This window comes from Falco peregrinus, chromosome 5 (genome assembly GCF_023634155.1).
Source record: "Falco peregrinus isolate bFalPer1 chromosome 5, bFalPer1.pri, whole genome shotgun sequence".
Lineage (NCBI taxonomy): Eukaryota > Metazoa > Chordata > Aves > Falconiformes > Falconidae > Falco > Falco peregrinus.
The window spans coordinates 87,373,623-87,393,551 of NC_073725.1; the positions used below are offsets into that span (position 1 = coordinate 87,373,623).

At 56.5% G+C, this 19,929-nt stretch overlaps 2 protein-coding genes across 4 annotated transcripts in view; one reads left to right on the forward strand and one right to left on the reverse strand.

Moving 5' to 3' along the window:
- Positions 1-19,929, forward strand: part of SLC5A10 (solute carrier family 5 member 10) — a 41,357-nt gene that overhangs the window by 13,439 nt on the left and 7,989 nt on the right. For all 3 annotated transcript variants that reach the window (XM_005229017.3, XM_005229019.3, XM_005229018.3), the window contains 2 exons: positions 751-956; positions 3,298-3,433. In XM_005229017.3, coding sequence (XP_005229074.1) covers positions 751-956; positions 3,298-3,433 — 342 coding nt within the window. The remainder of the gene's footprint in view (positions 1-750; positions 957-3,297; positions 3,434-19,929) is intronic.
- Positions 952-18,571, reverse strand: FAM83G (family with sequence similarity 83 member G). The gene is given in 6 exon segments (XM_055803621.1): positions 952-1,459; positions 1,461-1,481; positions 5,153-6,599; positions 7,431-7,555; positions 11,171-11,338; positions 17,919-18,571. Coding segments are annotated over 6 exon segments (2,655 nt in total). The 5' UTR covers positions 18,414-18,571; the 3' UTR covers positions 952-1,060.

Below are 19,929 nucleotides of genomic sequence, written 5' to 3' on the forward strand. Positions count from 1 at the left end.
GGGGAGCTGCAAGGAGCGTTGAGCCAGTGCCCCCCAGGAGCAGGGAGGCGATGGTGGGTCAGGGCAGAGCCTGGGGCTGGTTGGCAGCTGCTGGCAGCTGCGGCGCAGGCAGGAGGAGCACCAAGGCAGCTGCCAAGGGCTCAGAGGCTCGCTTGCTAGGGCTTGTTCATGGCACGTACTCCTCAGGCTAAAACCCAGACCTTGGATCCCATTTCCTAGGAAAAATGCCGTGAAGAGGGTCTCTTTTTGTGTATTGTTTTTGTTTTTACTGCTTGCTGGAGGTTGGGGGATGGAGCTGCGTGGGGGGTGCTGCGGAAGCACTGAAAGGGGTAGAAAACGTTTGGCCGGACACTTGTGCCAAGGCACCTTGAGCTGTTGTATATCAAGTCAAAGGCTACCTAATCTTGCATTTTAATAGTCCTAGGTGAGTTTCCCCTGTTCTGGGACTGGGGAGCTTTAATGAACAGGTTGCTTTTACAGTACGAGGTCAAAAGAGGAGGGTCCCTTGAGCTTTTGTCCCAGGACACAGGTCACCCTCTGAAGGGAGGGCGGACTGCAGTGGGACCTGCTGTGCAAAATGTTAATAGAAGAGTCTCTTAAATAACTAGAAGACAACACGTTCACGAACAAGCCCTCCCTCTCTGGGCAGCACTTCTGAGTTAACAAGTTGGCAAGTGTTTTGCCAGCTGATCTCACAGGCCACCGGGTTTTGCTCGACTCTAACCAGCGTCTCCCAATGATGCTTTCCAGCTTTTAATGAGATCGGAGGTTACCCCAACCTGGAAGAGGCCTATTTAAAAGCCATACCATCCAAGATTGTTCCCAACACTACGTGCCACCTGCCCAGAGCGGATGCAATGCACCTCTTCCGAGACCCAGTCTCTGGAGATCTGCCCTGGACTGGGATGACTTTTGGGCTGTCTATCATGGCCACGTGGTACTGGTGCACCGACCAGGTAAATGTAAACAAGAATCCCCTGCCCCATGTAACACAGCGCTGCCTGGGGTCCAGGCACGCTCTACTACTGCTCTTGCCCTGGAAGTCCACCTTCATCGGTGCCTAGTGCTCCTTCTGGCTGGTGGTCTCGGGAGGCTTCTTTTTGGAGTCAGTAGAAGCACCTGGGGTTCCCGCAACCCTGTTCTTGAGGTGCTTGGACTGGGACAGTTTAGAGAGCGGGATGCCGAGGGGTGTCCTCATCTCCTCAGTTGTCTTCTGGCTTTCCGGCAGGGAGGTCAAGCGTTTGCTGGTTGCTCTGGGGTTGTTTGGTGAGAGGTGGCCGGGCTGTGTGGGCTTGCTGGGGCTGAATGCTTTGCTCTGCCAGTAGGGCTGGCTGCCTGCAATGGTCTTTTTGGGTTCGGCTCCATCCCCTCTGTATTTGGTGGCCCCGGGGGGTTTCTCATGCGTTGGGGAGCAGGAAACCTCCTTGACTTGTTCTCTGCCTACGGGGTTCCGGGGTCGGGTAGCGGTAGATGTGTGTCCCCTGTTTGTTAGAGAGCAGAGAAAGACATGAGCCATTGCTGTCGTAAAGGTGCTGCTGCCCTGCAAGGACACCCCTTCGCATGGCTGTGCCACAGACTTGTTCCTCATGGACAAATCCCTCTGCCACTTGGGGTACGCCCTTGCCCAAATCCTTCTGACACTGGGTGACAGCTCAAAACTGCCTCAAGTCTTAACCGTCACTGCTCCTCCCATTTCTTGCTCTGGCAAGGCACTGTCCCGCACATCGCAGCATCTCAGCGGCTGCTGCCCAGGCAGCCCAACAGCTCAGTGTCCTGAGCCAGGTCACTGCCGCCTGGAGATCCAGGACCAAGGACACGAGCGGCATCTCAACACCTTCTCTCCAGCAGCAGCCTGAACACCTGTCTAAATCATCTAAGTGCTCATTTCAGGCCCAAAGATCATTCAGTCATCCAGACCCAACCTGCGGGATTAGGTGGCCGCTGAGATCAGATGAAAGGAGGGAGGGTTGGGAGACGAGGTGGGAATCAGGAAACAACAGTGAGCTGCAACACTGCTGCGGGGAGTGGCTCTGATTAGCTGGGTTGAGACACACGTTTGGGTCAGGTCTGAGCACCATTAATCTTAATTTTGGACTGGGGTAAGGCCTTAATGCACGGCTGTGGTCACCAGATATTTATCTGCCTCCCTTGGGTGTGTCTGCACCGCAGTCTGGAGGTGTGATTGCACCCTGTGCAGATGTACCCGGGTGAGATTGGATCTGGCGAGCGCAGGTGCTGAGGGCAGGATGAGCTGGGGCTGGGAGGCTGCGGGGCTGGCTGCACCGACCTGCCCTGCCTCTGCCGCGTGCTGCCAGCACCACATCTCCACCATGCTGTGGGCATCGTCTTGGCGTTTAGTCATTTAATCCCGATGTCCTGATGACCTCTCTGGTCCTCGAGCAGACACCTGCTTTGACCGGGAGGGCTGCATTAAAGCAGTTTAGCTTAGGTAATGCTAGGTTCCTTAAAATCAGTGCTAAAGTCTGAGATGTCTTCAGGTGGGAAGGGGTAGGGGTGATTCAGCTCCTTTCTCTTCGAGGTCATCATGTGTCTGATGTGGTGCACATGGTGCCTGAGCTGGGTGGTGGGTCCTGTGGCTCCTGACATGTTTCTAACTCTCAGGCAGAAGTTAAACCACAGCTTCCTTGAACATCCCACCCCTAGGAACTGGCACCTTGTCCTTCCTGCCCACCAGCGGCATAAGCCAGGGGGCTCAGGAGTGGCTGAATCCTGCCAGGTGCTGAGCAGTTCTTTGCAAGTCTTTGGGGAGAGGTCTAAGCTCTTTTAAAGTCAGCGTTTCCTACGGATGTTGCCTATTTAAGGGAAATTGCCCTTAAAGCCCAAAGGCTGGCTGCGCGGTGGATGAACCGCTTGGCCAGAGCTTTGAGGTGGGATGGTTTGAGCAGTGTGAGTGGTGGGAGCTGTGGTAGGAGCAGGCTGGGCTCGGTGTCCATTTCATTGTGGTCACTCTTTTGGGGAGGAGATGGAATAGAAGGGGCAAGAGGGGGAGAGGGTTTTGGTGGGGAATGGTTGACACTGGCGGGAGGACACCCTGCTGTGGGTGCGCTGGGCTTTTGTGGTGCTATGGCATCACACCAAGCGGTTGCTGGTCTGGAGAGAAAACCCAGCCCGTGAGTTGGGTACACATCTACACCGCATTTGGGAGATGTGTTCGGGCCCTATGCCCAGTGGCTCCAGCATCTGGAGATGCTTGGGATGCAGTTTGGTAAGGAGAAAGCTGATGTGGAATACAAAATGTTGGTGGCTGCTCAGCTGTCCTGTCTGACTCTCCCACAGGTCATCGTCCAGCGGTCGCTCTCTGCAAAGAGCCTGGGTCACGCCAAGGCTGGCTCCATCTTGGCCAGCTACCTGAAGATGCTGCCCTTGTTCGTTATCATCATGCCGGGGATGATCAGCAGGGTCCTGTACCCAGGTGAGAGCCCCTCTATGTGGATGTGGAGCTGGCAGCGTGGGTATTTTGCCTGTCTCTGAATGGGAGGGGGACTTGTCTGGAAACTTCTGCTCTGCACAGACCTGGGGGCTCTGCAGGAGGGAGAGGGACAGGAGAGGACCCAAGTGTCCCCGGGCGTGCTCCTTGTGCCTGGTGTGCGTCAGCCAACGCTACTGTACACTATTAACCACACAGCCAGGTGTGGGCAGGGTTGCGTGTGTTTAGGCAAGGCGATGCTCCAGGGGTAACTTGGGTGCTGTGTTCTCAGTGTGATGGAAAATGTGATGTTTGCCCTGCGTGAGCCTCCGCCTGTGGCTTGGGCTGCGCTGGGCTACGGGCCAGCGTGTGGGAACCGTGGACCCAGAATAAAAGTGTTTGGTGGGGGTTGATGGTGGTTCCTGTTGGATTCAAGGTTTCTAGAGAGTTAATCAAAGGTTGCTTATATTTGTTGGGTTTACACATGGGAGAAACTATTCTCTGTGCATTTGCATCAGCTGAGTGCTGGTTTTTCCTAACCCTGACGGCGTGTTAATTATCTGCCTTTCATGAAAGGGCCAGAACAAGTTATTGCAGGAACACCAACATACCTGGCCACCCTGAGCAAGGTGGCACCCAGGACCTGGGTGACAGAGCATCAAAGGGCTCGGTGCTTCTCACCCTGCGCAGCTCTGCAGGGCATGAGGGGACATTTGATGTGCAAAGGATTAAAACCCTGCTTTGAGATCTGTGTCACTGGCTGGGAAGGGAGAAGCAAGTGGACTCTGGGCTAGTAAATTTAATTCCCTGTAATACAGATTAGACGCTCAGCTGGGGTAACCTCAGGTGGCTTCAGTGATTTCAGCTGCTGATTTAGTGCTGGGGGTTTGAATGCCCCCAAAACAGCGGCTGGGGGAGCCTTGAGAATGCTTCGTCGTGGTGCAACAGTCTGCAGCGCTTGGGTGGAAACAGGGGACTGACCCTGCAATCCCCCTGCCTGGACAGGGTGATGCCCCTGCTATGGCAGGGGACGGTGGCACTCACCCCCTGCTCTAGCAGTGGGGACGGTGGCATGCACCCTGTGGTCTGTCAGTGTGGTGCTGGCATGCTCCCGTGGGGGTGACAAGGTCTGGCGTCACTCGTGGATCAGCCACAAAGCTGCTGACTGCAGCGCTCGCCCACAGAGGCTGCTGTCCCTGTTCCTCTGCTGTCTTGCTCTGCCTAATTGTGTGTCCGAGTGCTTTTACTTTGATACTAATCGCTTTTGCAAGGAGCTAGAAAACAAGCCTGAGAAGGACACGCCTGCACGCACAGTCTTTCCCTGGCTGGGCATGATGCCACCGCTGACGGGCTGTGGGACAGAGCACAGCAGCTCCAGGCTCAGCTGTACAGCTGTGCCTGGAGCTGCTGGGCTCCATCCCATAGCCTGATGCCATGGGATAATCTTTAATTTCTCAAAATCTCCCCTTTACTAGCCATTCCCATTGCACTCCCAGACACCAATACGGACACCACCTTCCTGACCAAGAGCACCTCTTGGGTGACTCCTGCCATCGCCACGCGTAGGGCGTTATTCTCCCGCATAGGAAGCCTGATCTCAGCATCTAGGACGTGACACCAAAGCTAGGGATGATGCCACACCTTGGCTGAGCTGGCTGGGTCACCTCCAGGTTTGCAACCTTTGTAGGGTGGAGAAACAGGGAAGGTTATAGCAAAAAGTCCTACCTGCGTGGTACTGCTGGGGTAGGAGCTGTTGCCATCCAGAATGGTGCGGGGCAGCACACACCTTATCTCCACAGCGTTGCTCCTCCTCTTCGTCACGTCCTCCATGCGGACATGCTTCAGGGACGGGAGGCTCCCCAGGGGGCTGAGGAAGGTGCCCCGGCTGATGTGAGGGTCGCTGAGCTTCCTCTGCATGGGCAGGATCTCCCCATTGTGGGTGACATCTGAGTTGGTTCGTCGGAGTGGCCCATAGCGATCCCTCACCTCAAAGTACTCATCTGAGATGGAGGAGGCATTGGAGCGTCGGTAGCTGTGGTCAGCAGAGCTGCTGGAGTAGCTCTCCTGGTCACTGAGAGTGATGTACTCCTCTTCCTCCTCCTCCTCCTCTTCTCCCAGCCCATTGTGGGCACAGGGAGGCCCTTTGTCTTCCTGTGGCCCTGCCACTGGCTGGTCTGGCTGCAGATAGCAGGTGTCAATTGAAGTTCTGTTGGGGTTCTCCTCCGGTTCCTGCTTCGCAGCTGTCTGGTCAGCTGGTGGTGGTTGTGTGTCACCCTCCAAGGCAACGCCACTGTCACAGGGCGTAATGACTTTGGTCATAAGGATGCCAACAGGGACAGTCCTTGGCTTTGGAACTGGTGGCTTGATGTCTTCTGTTGTTTCCTCTGGTGGCTTCAAGCGGTGGCCCAATGGTGAAGCAGTAAATGTTCCTGCTTGCCTCATTGTCCAGCTGGTGCCTTCGACGGGGCTGGTAGCAGGGGCTGCAGGAGCTTCCATGGTGGTCTGTAGGGTCTGTCTTTGGCAGGGGGACACCAGAGGTGGCTCTTGGTCTGAGTTTTTCTTGGTCTCCATCTCCCTGTTCTTCAGCATCTGCCGGTGCTGGGCGCTGGCCTGGGAGACATCACAGACTTTGATGCGGTTCATCTGCGAGAGCTTCACGTTCTTTATCTTGGGGTCAATAATGTTGATGTAACCCAAGACTTCGCTCCCGGGCTCAGGGTCGGGCTCAACCCAGGTGGGCAGATAGTCAAACATGTTGGCTTTCTCCAGATTCAGGAGGCCGGGGTGGATGAGCAGGGAGAGGTCTGCCATGTCGCCGTGCCTGTCGCCTCCCTGGCCCTCAGGCAGGGCTTTGCCTTTGTTGTCTGTCTTCTGGTTCTTGTCCTGGTTCTCGGATGAAGTCTTGCTGATCTGGTCGGCGCTCTTGGCCTTCACCAGGGCGTATTTAGGGTTTATCAGCTTCTTCACCACAGCGTTGGCAGGGGTCACTGGCACGACGGAGGGCAGCGTTACGGGCTCAGGCTCAGGCTCTTCACCCATGGAGATGGACTTGAGGCTCACCCCCTTGGACATGAGGTAGAGCTCCTGGAACTGCTTGTCAAATGCCTCCACCACTTGGCCTGAGAGGACTGTGATGACATTTCGGTCTGTCCTCGCCGCAGACCAGGTGAAACTGGAACAGAAACACATTGGGAACTCTCTGAGTGCTCACTGGTAAATAACACGCCTCTCCCCAGCCCTGGCTTTCGGCTTTCCCCGAGGGATTGATCGTGCTAGCAGGGACATGATCTCACTGTAAACATTAATAATAATGAGATCGAAGAAATAGCTCTCATTCCAAATTAGAATGAAGGGTTGAAGTCTTGAGCACCCTGGAACTTGAAGTAAAAGTAGAAGGTGTTTGCTGTTGGCCAGGTAGTTTTTTGCTTTACTGTTGGCCACTTTTCCTTTCTCAGTTTGGGCTCGTTAAGAAAAGCGACTCATAAACGGACGTAGTTTTTGTTGTGGCCAGAAAGCAGGAAATGTTTCAGTTCCATGTTTGTGAAACTTGTTCTTTAGAGTTGAAAAGCTTACCAAGACTGACTATCTCTACCAAAGTAAATTTTCATTTGGACAAATTGGAAAATACTTTGTACTGGGAATGTTTAACTGGAAAAGCTGAGGTCAATGTAAGAGCTAGGACTGGCTGCAACTGGGTGCTTTTGTCCTTCCTTGTGCTCATCACATCCATTGGCAGAAGCACTTGGTGTGTCCCACCACCTCCGAGAAGAAGGGAAGGGGTGTCCTCGACCTGGCTGTGGGGTGGTGGAGACCCCTTGGGTCCTACTCCAGATCTCAGGTGGAGCCTTGCAAAATCATCTCCTGGTTTAGGAGGAGGGGAGCATGCCTGGGACAGGGTCCTGGGGCCATGCTGGGCAGGACCAGGAGCTGGACCATGTGGGTCCATTTCGGCCCTTTGACCAACACCTCCATGGGGTGGGTAAGAGGAGACACCACTGATTACCTGTAGGATCCACACATGGCCCGGTCCCCGTCCACAAACATGAACTTCTGGGCCAAAGCCCCTTTGAACTTGGTGGCCGAGCGCGTGAAAAACTCTGTCCCCCCTGTGCTCCGGACTCGCAGGTTCTGCAAAGCAAAAGCACAAGGGTGAGCAGGCACAGGAGCGAAGGGCTGGTCTTCAGAGCATCATTCACCAGCATCGGTGCCCCCGTGGATGCTCCACAGCCCCTCAGAGGACTGGGGAACACTCTTCATGGCCAGCTCAGAGCTGGCCACAGCGATGGGAAGATAACTTGCCCGAGGTCACCCAGCAAGCCATGGACTTCAGGGATTTCCTGCTCTGCCCAGGTGTTGGGCAGTGTTTCCTACGTCCTGCACTCAGCGCTGCCTGCATCCATGGGCAAGCAGTGTGTGATAGCGCTGCCAAATGCTTTCCACCTCCTGCAATCTATGCAAATGCCACCGTGGGAGAGGTGATGCTTCACCTCCTCCCTGGCAGGAGACGTACAAGGGGCTTTAGGGGGAGGTGGTGACCCCAGGACAGCGCACGGGGACCCAATGGCAGTGGGCTTGTCCTCCACCGGGCTCCCTCCTTGCTGTGCTCCTAAACCTGAGCATCCAGCCCTGGTTGTAGGGGTGGCTGGGGAAAAAAAGACAGTGGGGCAACATCTTTTCACCCCTGGGAAACAAAACTGGAGGATGTGGGCCAAAAGGCAGCAGGTCCCTGCGGAGGTGGCTGGGGAGCGGCGTGTCCTCCCCCCAGGGAGACCAGGCAAGGAGGAGAGGCTCCAGCTCTGAGAAAATGGGTTTTGTCTTCAGTCTGGCTCATGCCTCCGTGCATCTCTGTGGAGGGCACGGGCACATTTTTCAGTGGAGATAGCATCTTTGACCGCAAATGGTCTCCCCTGGGTGGGGAGAAAATATTTTCTTGTGAAAGTACCTGCATTCCTCCTGTTCCTGCTGGGATGTTGGTAATGCTGTTGCTAAAGGCACTGTGTCGTCACTGGGTCATGCCCTCCATGGCTGGTTGTTTTGTGTTTGTTTGGTTTTTTGGTTATTTTTTGGTTTTGTTTTTTTTTTTAAAAAAAAGCACGAAAAGTATTTGTCTCCCTGGCCTCCAGCTTTCCTCATTTGCTTCCCTGGGGTCTCCCCTCTCCCTGCAGGCCATGCCCTGGTGCAGCCCTAAGGCTGGTCCCCACTCCTGCGTGCCTGGCAGGAGGGACGGTGATTCAGCACTGGTTTTAGCGCGATGCAAAAGCATTCCTGATCGGGTTTCCAGGGAAGTTTTACACACTGAATGGGGAAGTTTGGGTGGGGTTTCTTTTTGTGCATTTCATTTTACTTTTTTTCTAGCATTTGCCTTTTTGCCTGGTGTGGCTGGGGGGAAACTGGTGCTGAGCACCACAGTGGGCAGCACTGGGGGTGCTGGGAGGTGCTGGCAAGCAGGTTGGGGTGCCAATTCCCATCCCTGTCCTGTTGTCCCTACACATGAGGCTGCCAAGGGCGGTGGTGGGGTGCACACCGGCCTGCTGTCGAGTACCGCTTGCACCCAAGGCTGAGCCCCCTGCCCGTCGCCAGCCTGGGCACCCCCAGCAGCTCTGCCAGGGCTCTAATCTCCCCCACTTGGAGCTGAACCTTCGCACAAAGGCACGCAGCAGCCATGGGTTTTTCTCAGGTAACACCCAGGGGAACAAAGCTCCCTAGAAGCAAGATGCCAGTTACCTTTCCCTTCCTCCTTGCTCCTGGCGTATCGCTGCTGTTAAGTAAGATCTGTTTATTTAATCTCTCCCAAGACGAACGCGCAGCAAGCAAGCACCCAGCGGGCTGCCGAGCCCGGGACAGGGTGAATCACTCCCCAAGCACTTGCCATTGCTCAACGAAGCGACTGCCTTGCCCGAGCCAGCTTGCTAATTGCGAAGTGCAGAAGGCGCTGAGATAACGACGTAGGTTTTGTTAGCATCTCCTGGCTTACAAAGCAGCTCCCAGACACTGCCCTAGTTTCCTCACAGCCTCCTGCCCTGCTGCATCCCATGCCAGCAAATTGGCTGCAATATGCGGCAAATCCTAACTTCTAGGCATTTGCCGAGCTTTGCAGATGTTCTCCTGCTTTTCCAGTCCTGCCGCTGGGCTGCTCATGCATTAAAACACCGGTGTGCGTCAGCTCTGGCTTTTCTGGTCTCGGAGCCACAGCAGTCTGCAGCATACCAGACTCTCCGGGGAGTTTGGACTCAGCTGAGTCTGCTTTAATTTGTTGTGAGCACCAATTAAGCTGGGCTGGCGGGCTTGGTGGCTGGGCAAGGCATGCGGCTCGGGTGGCTGGTGCTTTCGGCTCCCTGGGGTGGGGGTCCCCGCGCCCCACTCTGTCCCAGCCCTGCCGCAGGCTGGTGTGAGGGTGTCGTGGCTCCTGCGTGTTCCTGCTCAGCTGGGGGTTTGCCCTCACTGTAAGCACATTTGGCGAGCTTGCCCAGGCACGGGCCTCCCTGCCGGCCATTTGGCAGCCAGCACACAGCTGGGTGACGTCAGGCGTGGAACCATCACTGTTCTGCCAAGCAACAGGCGAGGCTGAGCGACTCACAGCCGGCGGGGGAAGTACAGCTGCGAGAGGGGTGTCTGCAAGCCCCAGAGTGAAACTGCTGGGCTGCTCCGGTGTGTTTGCATCCGATGCCGCTGATGGGAGCATCTCGCCCAGCGGAGAGCCTGGGACTCTGTCCTGCAGCTGGAGCGAGGGTCCTTGCTCCTGTTGTTGCTCCTGTGGCTGATACACCCCCCCACCCTCTCCTCTGCCCCTTTGTCGTCTTCTGCCTTTGCACAAGCACCGTGCCAGGTGATTTTCTCTGCACCCCATCATGCACAGGGACATGTAAGGGCTTTGGGGCACTTTGGGCTGGCGATGGAGCCCCTGTGCTGCCAGGCATCCTCCGTGCTGTTCTATCTTCCCTTGTTTCAAGCAGGATTCGTGCACAGGAGCAATGTCACGTGCAGCTGCCAGCACCCCCGGGGCCAGGTGAATGCGGCATGTGCGGGCAAATCAGTCCCACGACTGCGCTGCCCGGTGTGGGCATCCTTGGCAGCTGCCGGGGCCGCGGGCAGCGTGGGTGCCTCCCTGCTCTGCTCCGAGCCCTGTGCTGGGGCGGAGGCTCCAGAAAAGGGGAAAATCAAGTTTTTTAATTCCTGCCTCTGACTTGCAGGAAAGCCCGAAAGGAAGAGAACTGGCCAGCGATTGCTCCTGCCAGTCCTGCCCCTGGGGCGGGAGCCAGCGTGGGGCTGGTGACAACGTGGATCCAACCCTGGCAGAGCATCTGCCTCGTGCCTTCCCTCTTCCTGGCTTGTTCACCAGAAGGAGCTGAGCACGTAGCTCTGCCCTGGGCTTTGCAGTGCCCTGCTTGACTCCTGCCTCACCCCGTGGGGCTGCAGCTCCCTGAATGCCCCCTGCCCCAAAGCTCTGGCTGGGTACCAGTAGCCCCCTGGGCTCTCCGCAGCCAGCTTTGCTGGGTGGAAATCCACGTCTGAGTCTCTCATCCGTTCCCCTCCATCCTGCTGCTTCTGGCTTTGGGCATCACTTTCAGCTTTGGCTATAGGAAAATGGACTAAACTCATCTAGCACTGCCCAAAGTTTGGGGGCTGCGATCCCCCCAAGGCAGGACTTGGTAGCCCTGTTTCTCAGGGAGAAGGGCTGGTAGATCTGGTCATCTCCCTGTGTGGAGGGGGTTACCCAGCCCCGGCCCTTCGGGCCAGCCTTACCTTCAGGTGTCCAGCGTGCATCTGGGCTCGCTCGCACATCTGAAGGAAGTGCTTCACGTTGGTTTCATCCAAAATGATGTAGACTCCCACTTTCCTCTTGAAGCCTGCGTCCAGGAGGTCCTTGAAGATGTCTACATCGGTGAACATGTCCATGACCACCGCAATGACCTGGAGAGGGGAGGAGAGACATGAGTCTTGGTAGCATGGCCCAGTGACAACCCCAAGATATAGCCAGCATTTGTTTTGCAGGAGCTTCTTTCTCTAGAAGGTCAGGATTTGGTGTGGGGGAGCCTGGGCTCCCCCCTTGGCTCTGGCCAGCCTGAGGGTGGAAAGCAGGAGCCCCCAGACCCATCCCTGTGCTGTCACTATGGGAGGTTTGGTTTCTGCTAGTGGCCTGTAACATATACATGTGAAAAATTGATTTATGAGGGTGAATCTAACTTTCATGCCTTTAACAAGCTCCACAAATTTTAGAGTCCCATTTTGGGCTGAGAAGTTTGGTGTCCCTTTGCTATTGGTGCTGCCCCTGGCCCCATGGCAGGGAGCACCAGGAGGGGAAACCTGCAGTGCAATGATGTGTCTGTCTGTCCGAGGGCACGTTGCATGGGGTGGCTGCTGTCTCTGGGGTTACCGTGCATGCTGTGATGAGAGAAGTGGTATAAAAAATAGCTGAAAGCGATGCTAAACTTGGTAGAAAGTACCCGGATACCTCTGAGGTGCATTCAGGAGCTAAAACGACTTTTAAAAAACAGGTCTGGGTGGGAGCTGACAAGGTTGCTTAAAAGCAGCCGGCAGTTTGCAGCTCCCAGCACCTGCGACTGCCTGCTGTTCCAAGTCCAGGCTGCTGCTAGCAGCGATGTGGCTGCGTTCAAAGTCAGCTCTCCACCGTGAGGCCGAAGCAGAGCACCGGGGGCAGGCAATGTTTCTGTCATCGGGGCTGCTGACATCTCTCTCTGTCTCGCTGCTTAGCCCTTGCATGGCTGGGAGCCTGGTGGGTGCCTGGGGTTCTGCTTCTTCCTGCCGGGCTGGTGAAAGCAGGGCAGAGCTGGGCTGACAGTGCCAGTGCTCTGTGCAGCGCCGGTAGGGTTTGGCACGTGGCAGTGTCACCATTCTTTGCAAGGCAGAGCTGCCTTGTACCCAGGGTGTTTGTTGCTGGGGCGAGTCCCACATGCAATAGGAAGATGCATCTGTGCTGCATCCAGCTGCCCTGGGGTTTTGCTGGGATGGCTGTCCCAGCATCAAAATTCACTCCATGCCCATGGATTTTGCCTTCCTGGGGATGGCATTGCCCATGACAGTGAGCAGCAGCGGTGCAGCACGGGACAGGTGCAGGCGAAGGGGCTGGAGGCAGCTGCTCGTAGCCCAGCTGAGCATCTCGCTGCAGCCCCTGGGGTAGCAATAGGGCAGCGCAGCCCCACAGCATGTCTGCCTCCCCTCATCCCACACGGGGTGGCAACAGCCATGCAGGAAAGTGGCTTGTCATCAGGGCACTGGTATGTCATCCATCATCCCATGCTTGGAAACCCATCGGTGCCCCCATCTCTGTGGCTGTCCCTGGAAGGTGCCCTGGGTCAGGGGGAGGTGGGTGCTCTTGGCCCATCACCTTTCCAGGGGGGCTCTGCTGGCCACAGCATGTGGCCAAGCCCCGAGGACACCAGCATGGGAGTGTGCATGCCATGGGATGACACAGGGAGACCCTGGGGTGCTCCTCCCTCAGGAGGGAAGAGATTGGGATGGGGCCGGGCACTTGCACACTCAGGCACGTCCAGTCTGGGGTTCTCAAAGCGCCAAGCTGCCTTTTAATTAGTTTTGTGCCACAGGAGGTGGAGAGCTCTAATTAAGAAGAGGATCGTGCATTATGACACTGCTGGCTCTTCCTTTTCTGCAGGCGATGGGGTGAGGAGCAAGGCTGCGTGGGGAGCCCTAGCCTGTCTCTGATGCTGCCCTGACCTTCCCAACGCCAGGGGAGCATTTTGGAAGGTGCCAGTGAGCCATTTGAGAGGGGACAATACGTCTCTGCCACTCGATTTTAACTGAATTCCCATTTATCCTCACCTGAGGGCCTCTCAGCAGGCTTTGCCATGAAAGGATAAATCCTCACTCCCTTGTGCACCTGCTCCTGTGTTTTGCCCATTCTTGTTGTTCTGGTGGGGAAACTGAGGCAGAAAACCAGGTGCCAGCTTTGCATGGGCTGCTTGCCTCACCAGTGATGTGAAGCGGGACAGGTTCAAAGCTACTCTGGAAGCTCAGGGCTTGGCTTTTCCATTTACAGCAAGTAGCTGGTTTGGAGCTGTGCTGCTGCAAGTCCCGGGTGAGGGGCACCTGAGCTGGGATGGCGTCTCCGCAGCTCAAGGAGGTGGGTTTGGTGGCAGGTTGGCTCCTCGTGGCTCTGGTGGTGTCACTGTGCCTGTGCACCACGTTTTCTCCAGGAGAAGCTGAGGGCTTTTCAAATGGGGATGAGAATAGTACTGGCCTTCATTTGGGGAGGAAAAGAGCATTTTCCCACTGCGGTCCTGGCATTCCCTAGACCTTGGCTTGCTGCTATGGCTGTGCAGACAGGAAGGTGCTTTGCGGGGACGAGGGCAGGGCACGGTGATGTCCCCCATCCCAAGCACCGCTCAGGTGGGGCTGGCGAGCAGGCAGCACGCTGCGGGCAGTTGCCCAGGGTGGCTGGCTCGGGCACTGGGGAGGCAGCCCGGCTTTCACCCGCTTACCCACGTTTTCAACCCGATTCCTCCTGCTGGGCTGGTGCATCCTGTTGCCACTCAGCGCTTCTGCTTCTCTCCCCGCCGCGTCTTGCCTGCGGGACAGGCTTGGCCTTGGTTTGTCACCTGGATCTCATGCCAGTGTGCCAACGCGCTGCACTGGCACAGAATGGACCGGTGAAAGCAAGGACAGTGCTGGCAGCGCTCCCAGTGCGGTGACTGTCCAGGGACCGCAGGGGTGAAATCTGCTGCTGCCTGTGCTTCAACCTCGGCTGGGACCGGCTGCGTCTGTGCCAAACCCAGGTAGAGGGTTTAATCTGCAAAGGATGGAGGTCGATCTGCTCCGGAGAAGTGAAATCCTGTGTGCTACTTGTTTCCCAGCCTGGAGAATGGGAGTGCCTGGAGCAAACCGTGCTGCAGGGAGTGAATCTGGCGTCCTTGTCCCCATCACCTCTACCAGGGCAGCACTCAGTGCCCCATGTGCTCGGTGCCGGGGAGGTCCTTGGCAGAAGAAGAGATGCATCTCTTCCCAAAGCCCCTCTGCCACTGCATCATCCCAGCTTTGCTGTCCTTTTGCCATTCATCTGGAGGGTGTGGAGAAAACCAGCCCCAAATCTACAGCCAGATGCTCCCAGAGGCCAAGCAGGTGATGCTTTCCTTCCCAGGATCCCAGGAGCTGCCAAGTTCTGCTGGACGCAGTGGATGTGCAGGTGCCGGGTCCCAACACCTCGAGGAGCAATGAGCATTGCAGCCCCTTGGACCCTGGGCAAATGGTATTGGGATCCCTCTGAACAGCTTTGATGAGCAGACAAACTGCAGGATCATGTTTTATAGAGGAAATTACAGCTCTTTATTAGCTCAGTCTGAATCATCAGATAATGACTTTTGGGGCGCACCACGTGGGCATCTAATAAATTAGTCAGGCACCAAGGCACAATTAGAGGAAGCGTGTTGGGATGAGGGAGAGGTGGGACAAGTAACATTAATAATTGCTCTCCCCTGACGACCCTTTCATCCAGGAACGGCAGAAGGTTTTGTAAACAGTAATTAATAGGGCCTCCCAACCTTTGCTGGAAGTTGCTCAAGGTAATTATATCACCACAATCCCAACCTGGAACCTCAAGTGCAGAGAAGAGGTCAGACTCACTGCTGTCTCTGGTGGCTTTGGCCAAGGTCGGTGTTTTCAGCCTGCTCTGGTTTCTGGTCAGATAGAGCCAAAATCTAGAGAAGAGGAGAGGACGGAGATCTTCCTCCCTACCCATCCTGTGAGCTTTGCAGCCCGAGGGGATCCGTGTCAAGGGAGAGACAGCCGTGCAATGGCTGGACCTGGTGAAGGTCTCCAGGGTGAAGCCCGGTGGTGCACCACATCCCTGACCACCTCCGTTCGTTGGCCACAAAGATGGGGATTTGGTGGGAGAGCAGGGACGTGGCTGCAGGATCCTGCCTCTCTTCTCTCCCTTTTATTCCCAGAAAGAGGAGGGGATCATTTGCATCCCCTGCTCTGGCTCGCCTGGGGCTGCCTCTCTGCAGAGCAAAGCAGAGGCTTCAAACTCAGCAGCGTTTGGCCTCGTTCCTGCAAGCAAGTAGGTTCATCTGCACCATCAAAGGGGCCTCACATCTCAGCTCCCAGCTTCCTCGCCCCAGCTCTGAGCTGCCGTGAGCCTGCCCAGCGTCAGCAGCGTTCACGTGGGCTCTGAACTCTCCTCGGCCAGGCTGCCTTTCAGGTGAACTTTGCTCTTCTGGCCACGAGACAGCAACCTGCACGGCGCTGTTTGGTGTTTGTCATCTTGAGAACATTTTGGACCAAGTGCCTTTGATAGTGGCTGGAGCAAGGGTCATCCTCTGGGGTGCCACGCTGAAGCTCTCCCAAGCCCACGCTCCTTCGCAGGCAGATGAAGAGCATGGCCATTGCCTGGTGGGATGGGACAGGGATCTCCACAGGATGACCCAAGGGATACTGCAGAAGGACAGGGCACATGGCCAGCCTACATAACATCTGAGGGGGTGGCAGCTGGACTGCTCCTCTGTCCACTCTTGGCTTCCTCAGCCAAACCCCTTCACCTCCGAGCTGCCCTGAAGACCTTAAGCCTTGGCTGAACTCTCTGGGTGCAGAGGAGGGTGCTTTAGCCCAGTGTCCCCACTTAGTGGCACCCACACCAGCCAGTCACCTGGGCTCAGCTGTGTGACAGCAGATTCAGCTGCAATAGCTATGGTCCTCATATACGGGGTGGGAGACCTCTGGAAGAGCCCCACTTGTCAGACCCCCTAACTCCTGCCACCCCCAGCCCCTGCAGACTGCAGGTTTGAAGCACACACCCATCTTTACATTTCCTGGGGTGTCCCAAGCTCCAAGCAGGCTCCTGCATGTCACCAGTGGTGTCACCACGTCTCATCCCACTGACAGGGACCACCTGGACTAGGAGGCAGAGCCCAGCCCTCCTCATGGGACATCAAGGTACCAGTGACAAGCACGGCAGCATCAGCTGTGGCTGTATCCCTGCAGCTTGGAGATGCTCCAAGGCGAGGTGGAGATGGTGCAGGCAGTAGGGCCGGGCAGCTGCCTGACTCAGCCCCTGGCTCTGCTGAGCAGGAGGAGGGAGGCAGGATGACTCAGGAGATACCATTTGCGTGGGGGCAGGTGGGAAGCGGTGAGTAGGCAAAGCCAGGCAGGAGCTGCAAGCCTGGGTCAGAGGCAGCTGGGAAAAACCCGAAGATGAGACATTATTTGTCGTGGGGGAGTTCTCCCATCCTCCATCCCATGGGATTTCAGCCTTCTCTTCCCTTTGCCCTCACTGCAAAGCCCTTTGGTCGGAAAATGTGACAGGTAAGGACAGGTCACCTCAACTTTTGCAAGGTGACAGTGGCCAGAGATGGCTCCTGCCTGCAGCCCCAGCACCCCGCATCAGCCGTCCACGTGAGCTGGCTGCCTCGGATGCATCGGGACATCAGTTCTGCTGCCTAAGCTGGGGCTCTTTGTGCTCAGACCCCCGTCCCTTTGGTCCTGGAGAGGCTCTGATGGCTGCATGCCCCAGGCTTCCCTCGCTCCTGCCAGGATCTGCGAACCCCAGCACAGTGGTCTCTGGAGCCACATGGACCCACCGCATCCTAGCCTGTCTCCCTCTGCTCCATAGCCACCCTGGTAAGGATCTCCTCATTTTCCTGATGGAGCATCCCCAGGGTTGGGTCGTTTCTCCATTGGATCTGGATTTCTCAAGGGAGTGGACACACAGAGCTCAAAGGGCTTCAAATCACTGCGAGACTGACATGTACCAACCCTTCCCGTCCTTCCCAGCTGGGACTGGGTCACTGCAAAATACCAGCAACTGCTGGCCTTCAATGCATGTCATCCTTCTCCTCCTTCCCTGGCCCTCCTGCCCATGACACCAGCCTGACCCCATCGCTCACACAGCCCAACTCCCTTGCTTCTTGGTTTGATGCCACAAGGAGAGCAAGTCTCAGCCCAAATCCCCTTGGCACTTCCGCAGCCTTGTCCTGCCCATCATCTCATGGTTTTCCTCTTAAAGGCAGGATGAGGCCAGCTCGGAGCACCACAGCAATCTCAGGCCAAACTTGACCCTCGTATACGTCAGCACCAGCCGGTGGCTTTGGCTGCTTCGCCCCAGGGCTGAGTTTGGCGGCTCCGGTTCCTGCGTGTTGCCACATGCAGTCACACAGGGCTCTGGGAATAACGATCGTGGGCTGCCTGGGACCATGGGCTCGCAGCTGGGAAGCAGCTCAACTCATTTCTCTCCCTGTGATTTTCCCCACAGCCCCATAGGGACCCTGGGATTAACGATGCTGCCATGATCATGGGAAGGGTCGCGCTGCTCCCAGCGTGTCGTACCAAGTTGACGGCATATTCAGCAAAACCTGATCCCCAAACACTGAATGAACATGGAAAAAACTGAGCGCTCGACCCCGATGCCTTTGCAGGGGCAGAGCTCCCCACAGAAGAGGGATCGCCTGGCTGAGCAGGACCTTAGGATCTGTCCTCGGCAGGACAGAGCGGGGCTAATCCTGCCCTGTCCCGCAGCGCACCTCACCTTCTGAGCCTGGCAGATCATCTTCCGCACCACCTCCTTGATGTGTGCTTGCCCCTCGATGGGCGGCTGCATGTAGACGGTGGCGCGGGTGACGCCGCGGTAGGCAATGGTCTCGGGCCAGCCGAGGTCCAGCTGGGGGATGGAGCGGTCGGACCTCTGGGGCCAGTACTCCAGGGAGGGAGCCACGTCCTGCTCGTCCCCTTGGCTGTTGCGCTCACCTTCGCTCTCCCCCGTGTTGCTGCCGTGGTGCGGGATGTACTCGGAGCCGGGGTCATACGTCTCCAGCGTGTCCAGGATCTTCTTTAGCTCCAGCTCTGAAAGGAAGTCCCTGATGTTCTCCTTCTTCAGGACCTCATAGAAGGCATCGGGGCCACGGGAAGCCAGTGCCTCCAGGGCCAGGCGTTGCTCCTCGCTGTAGAAGAACTCTGGTTTGGACTCACTGGACCTCCAGTTGACGTGACTGTCATCCAGGCACTGCACCTGGGAGAAAGCCATGGTGACCGCACGTGCCAGTCCTCTCTCCGAAGGGAGCTGTGTACCCCCAGCGAGCGCTGGATGTCGACAGTAAAGAAGGACTTAATTATTCCCCAGCCTTTAAATACGCGTTTTGCTTTACTTTGCCCTCCCTGGCTCGATGCACAGCTGGGGAAACACGCCGCTCCCTTCTCCGCCTGCTCCCGACACGCCGGAGCTCTTTGCCAGGGAGGAGGATTCCGTTTCTTGCTCGCTCCCAGCTCTGCGTGGCAAGAGGGCTCCAGGCAAGGGAAACCTGGAGCTTCCCACCGCCGGGGCAAATGTGCACCGCTGGGAGGGTCCTCTACCTCCGGGTCCACACTCTGCTCATCCTCCGCTCTTTCAACGTAACAACAATACTGGATAAAATAAGAAGTGGAAGACAAACGAACAAAACCCCAGCTTAATAAAGGGCAGAGAAAAGCAGGATTTCTCGGCCCAAACGCCGTCCCTGGTTATCGTTCCTGGAGAACTGGGTCAGCCGGTGGGTTTCGTGGCGGCGAATGTCTCCGTCAGCCTCCGGTGCATTGCCCTGGCTGGCAGGCGGGTTATCGTGGGCTCCTGCCAGCGCAGTGCTGGGGCCGGACAGGTAACAGCAAGAAGTGAAAAGAGGAAAAGCAAAAGAGTGATTCATCACTCCGCCCTGCCCCACCTGCAGTCACATGCTGCCTTCACACATTCCCAGCCCTGCCTGCACATTAACTCTTTCGGCTGATGCCATCCTCACACCTCTCCCTGGCCCCAGCATCCCCCTGGGACCATGTGGGAGGTCAGTGGGGGGCTGGGGAGGGGTTGGGTGTTTGTCTAAAAAAACACCCAAAAGTGGCTCCGCCCTGAAATCTCCCCCCTCCTGCTATGGCAGCTGGTAAGTCACTATTTTCCAGGAAAGCAGCTCTGCCTTGTGGTTAACCCCTCCTATGCCGAGTGCAAGGACCCCGTGCTGGTGCCGAGCTCGGAGCCCAGGTGAGTCCCGGGGGCAGCACTGGGTCAGAACTGCCGTGGGAATGGTTCAGAGCTGCACCAGGGGAGCTTCAGGCTGGACATGAGGAAGCATTTCTTTACTGAGAGGGTGGTCAAACCCTGGGACAGGCTTCCTGGAGAGGCGGTTGGTGCCCCAAGCCTGTCAGTGTTTAAGAAGCATCTGGACAATGTGCTTAATAGCATGCTTTAACTTCTGATCAGCCTTGATGTGGTCAGGTAGTTGGACTAGATGATCCTTGTAGGGCCCTTCCAACTGAAAATATTATATTCTGTTCTAAACACCCCTCTCCTTTGGCATGAGATTTGCAGCATGGACATGGTCACGTCGCTAGATCTTGCTATGGCAGACTGTTAATAACTGGGAGGTGGGCAAAAAACCCACCCTGCATTCCTCAGTTGGTGCTCACAAGCCAGAAACATGGAGCTTTTTGCTTGAAAGCTCAGATAAAAATGAGTTTCAAGAATCGGGGTCAGATTCTTGCACCGATGCAAAAAAGGTAAGTGCCAGGGGCTGCGT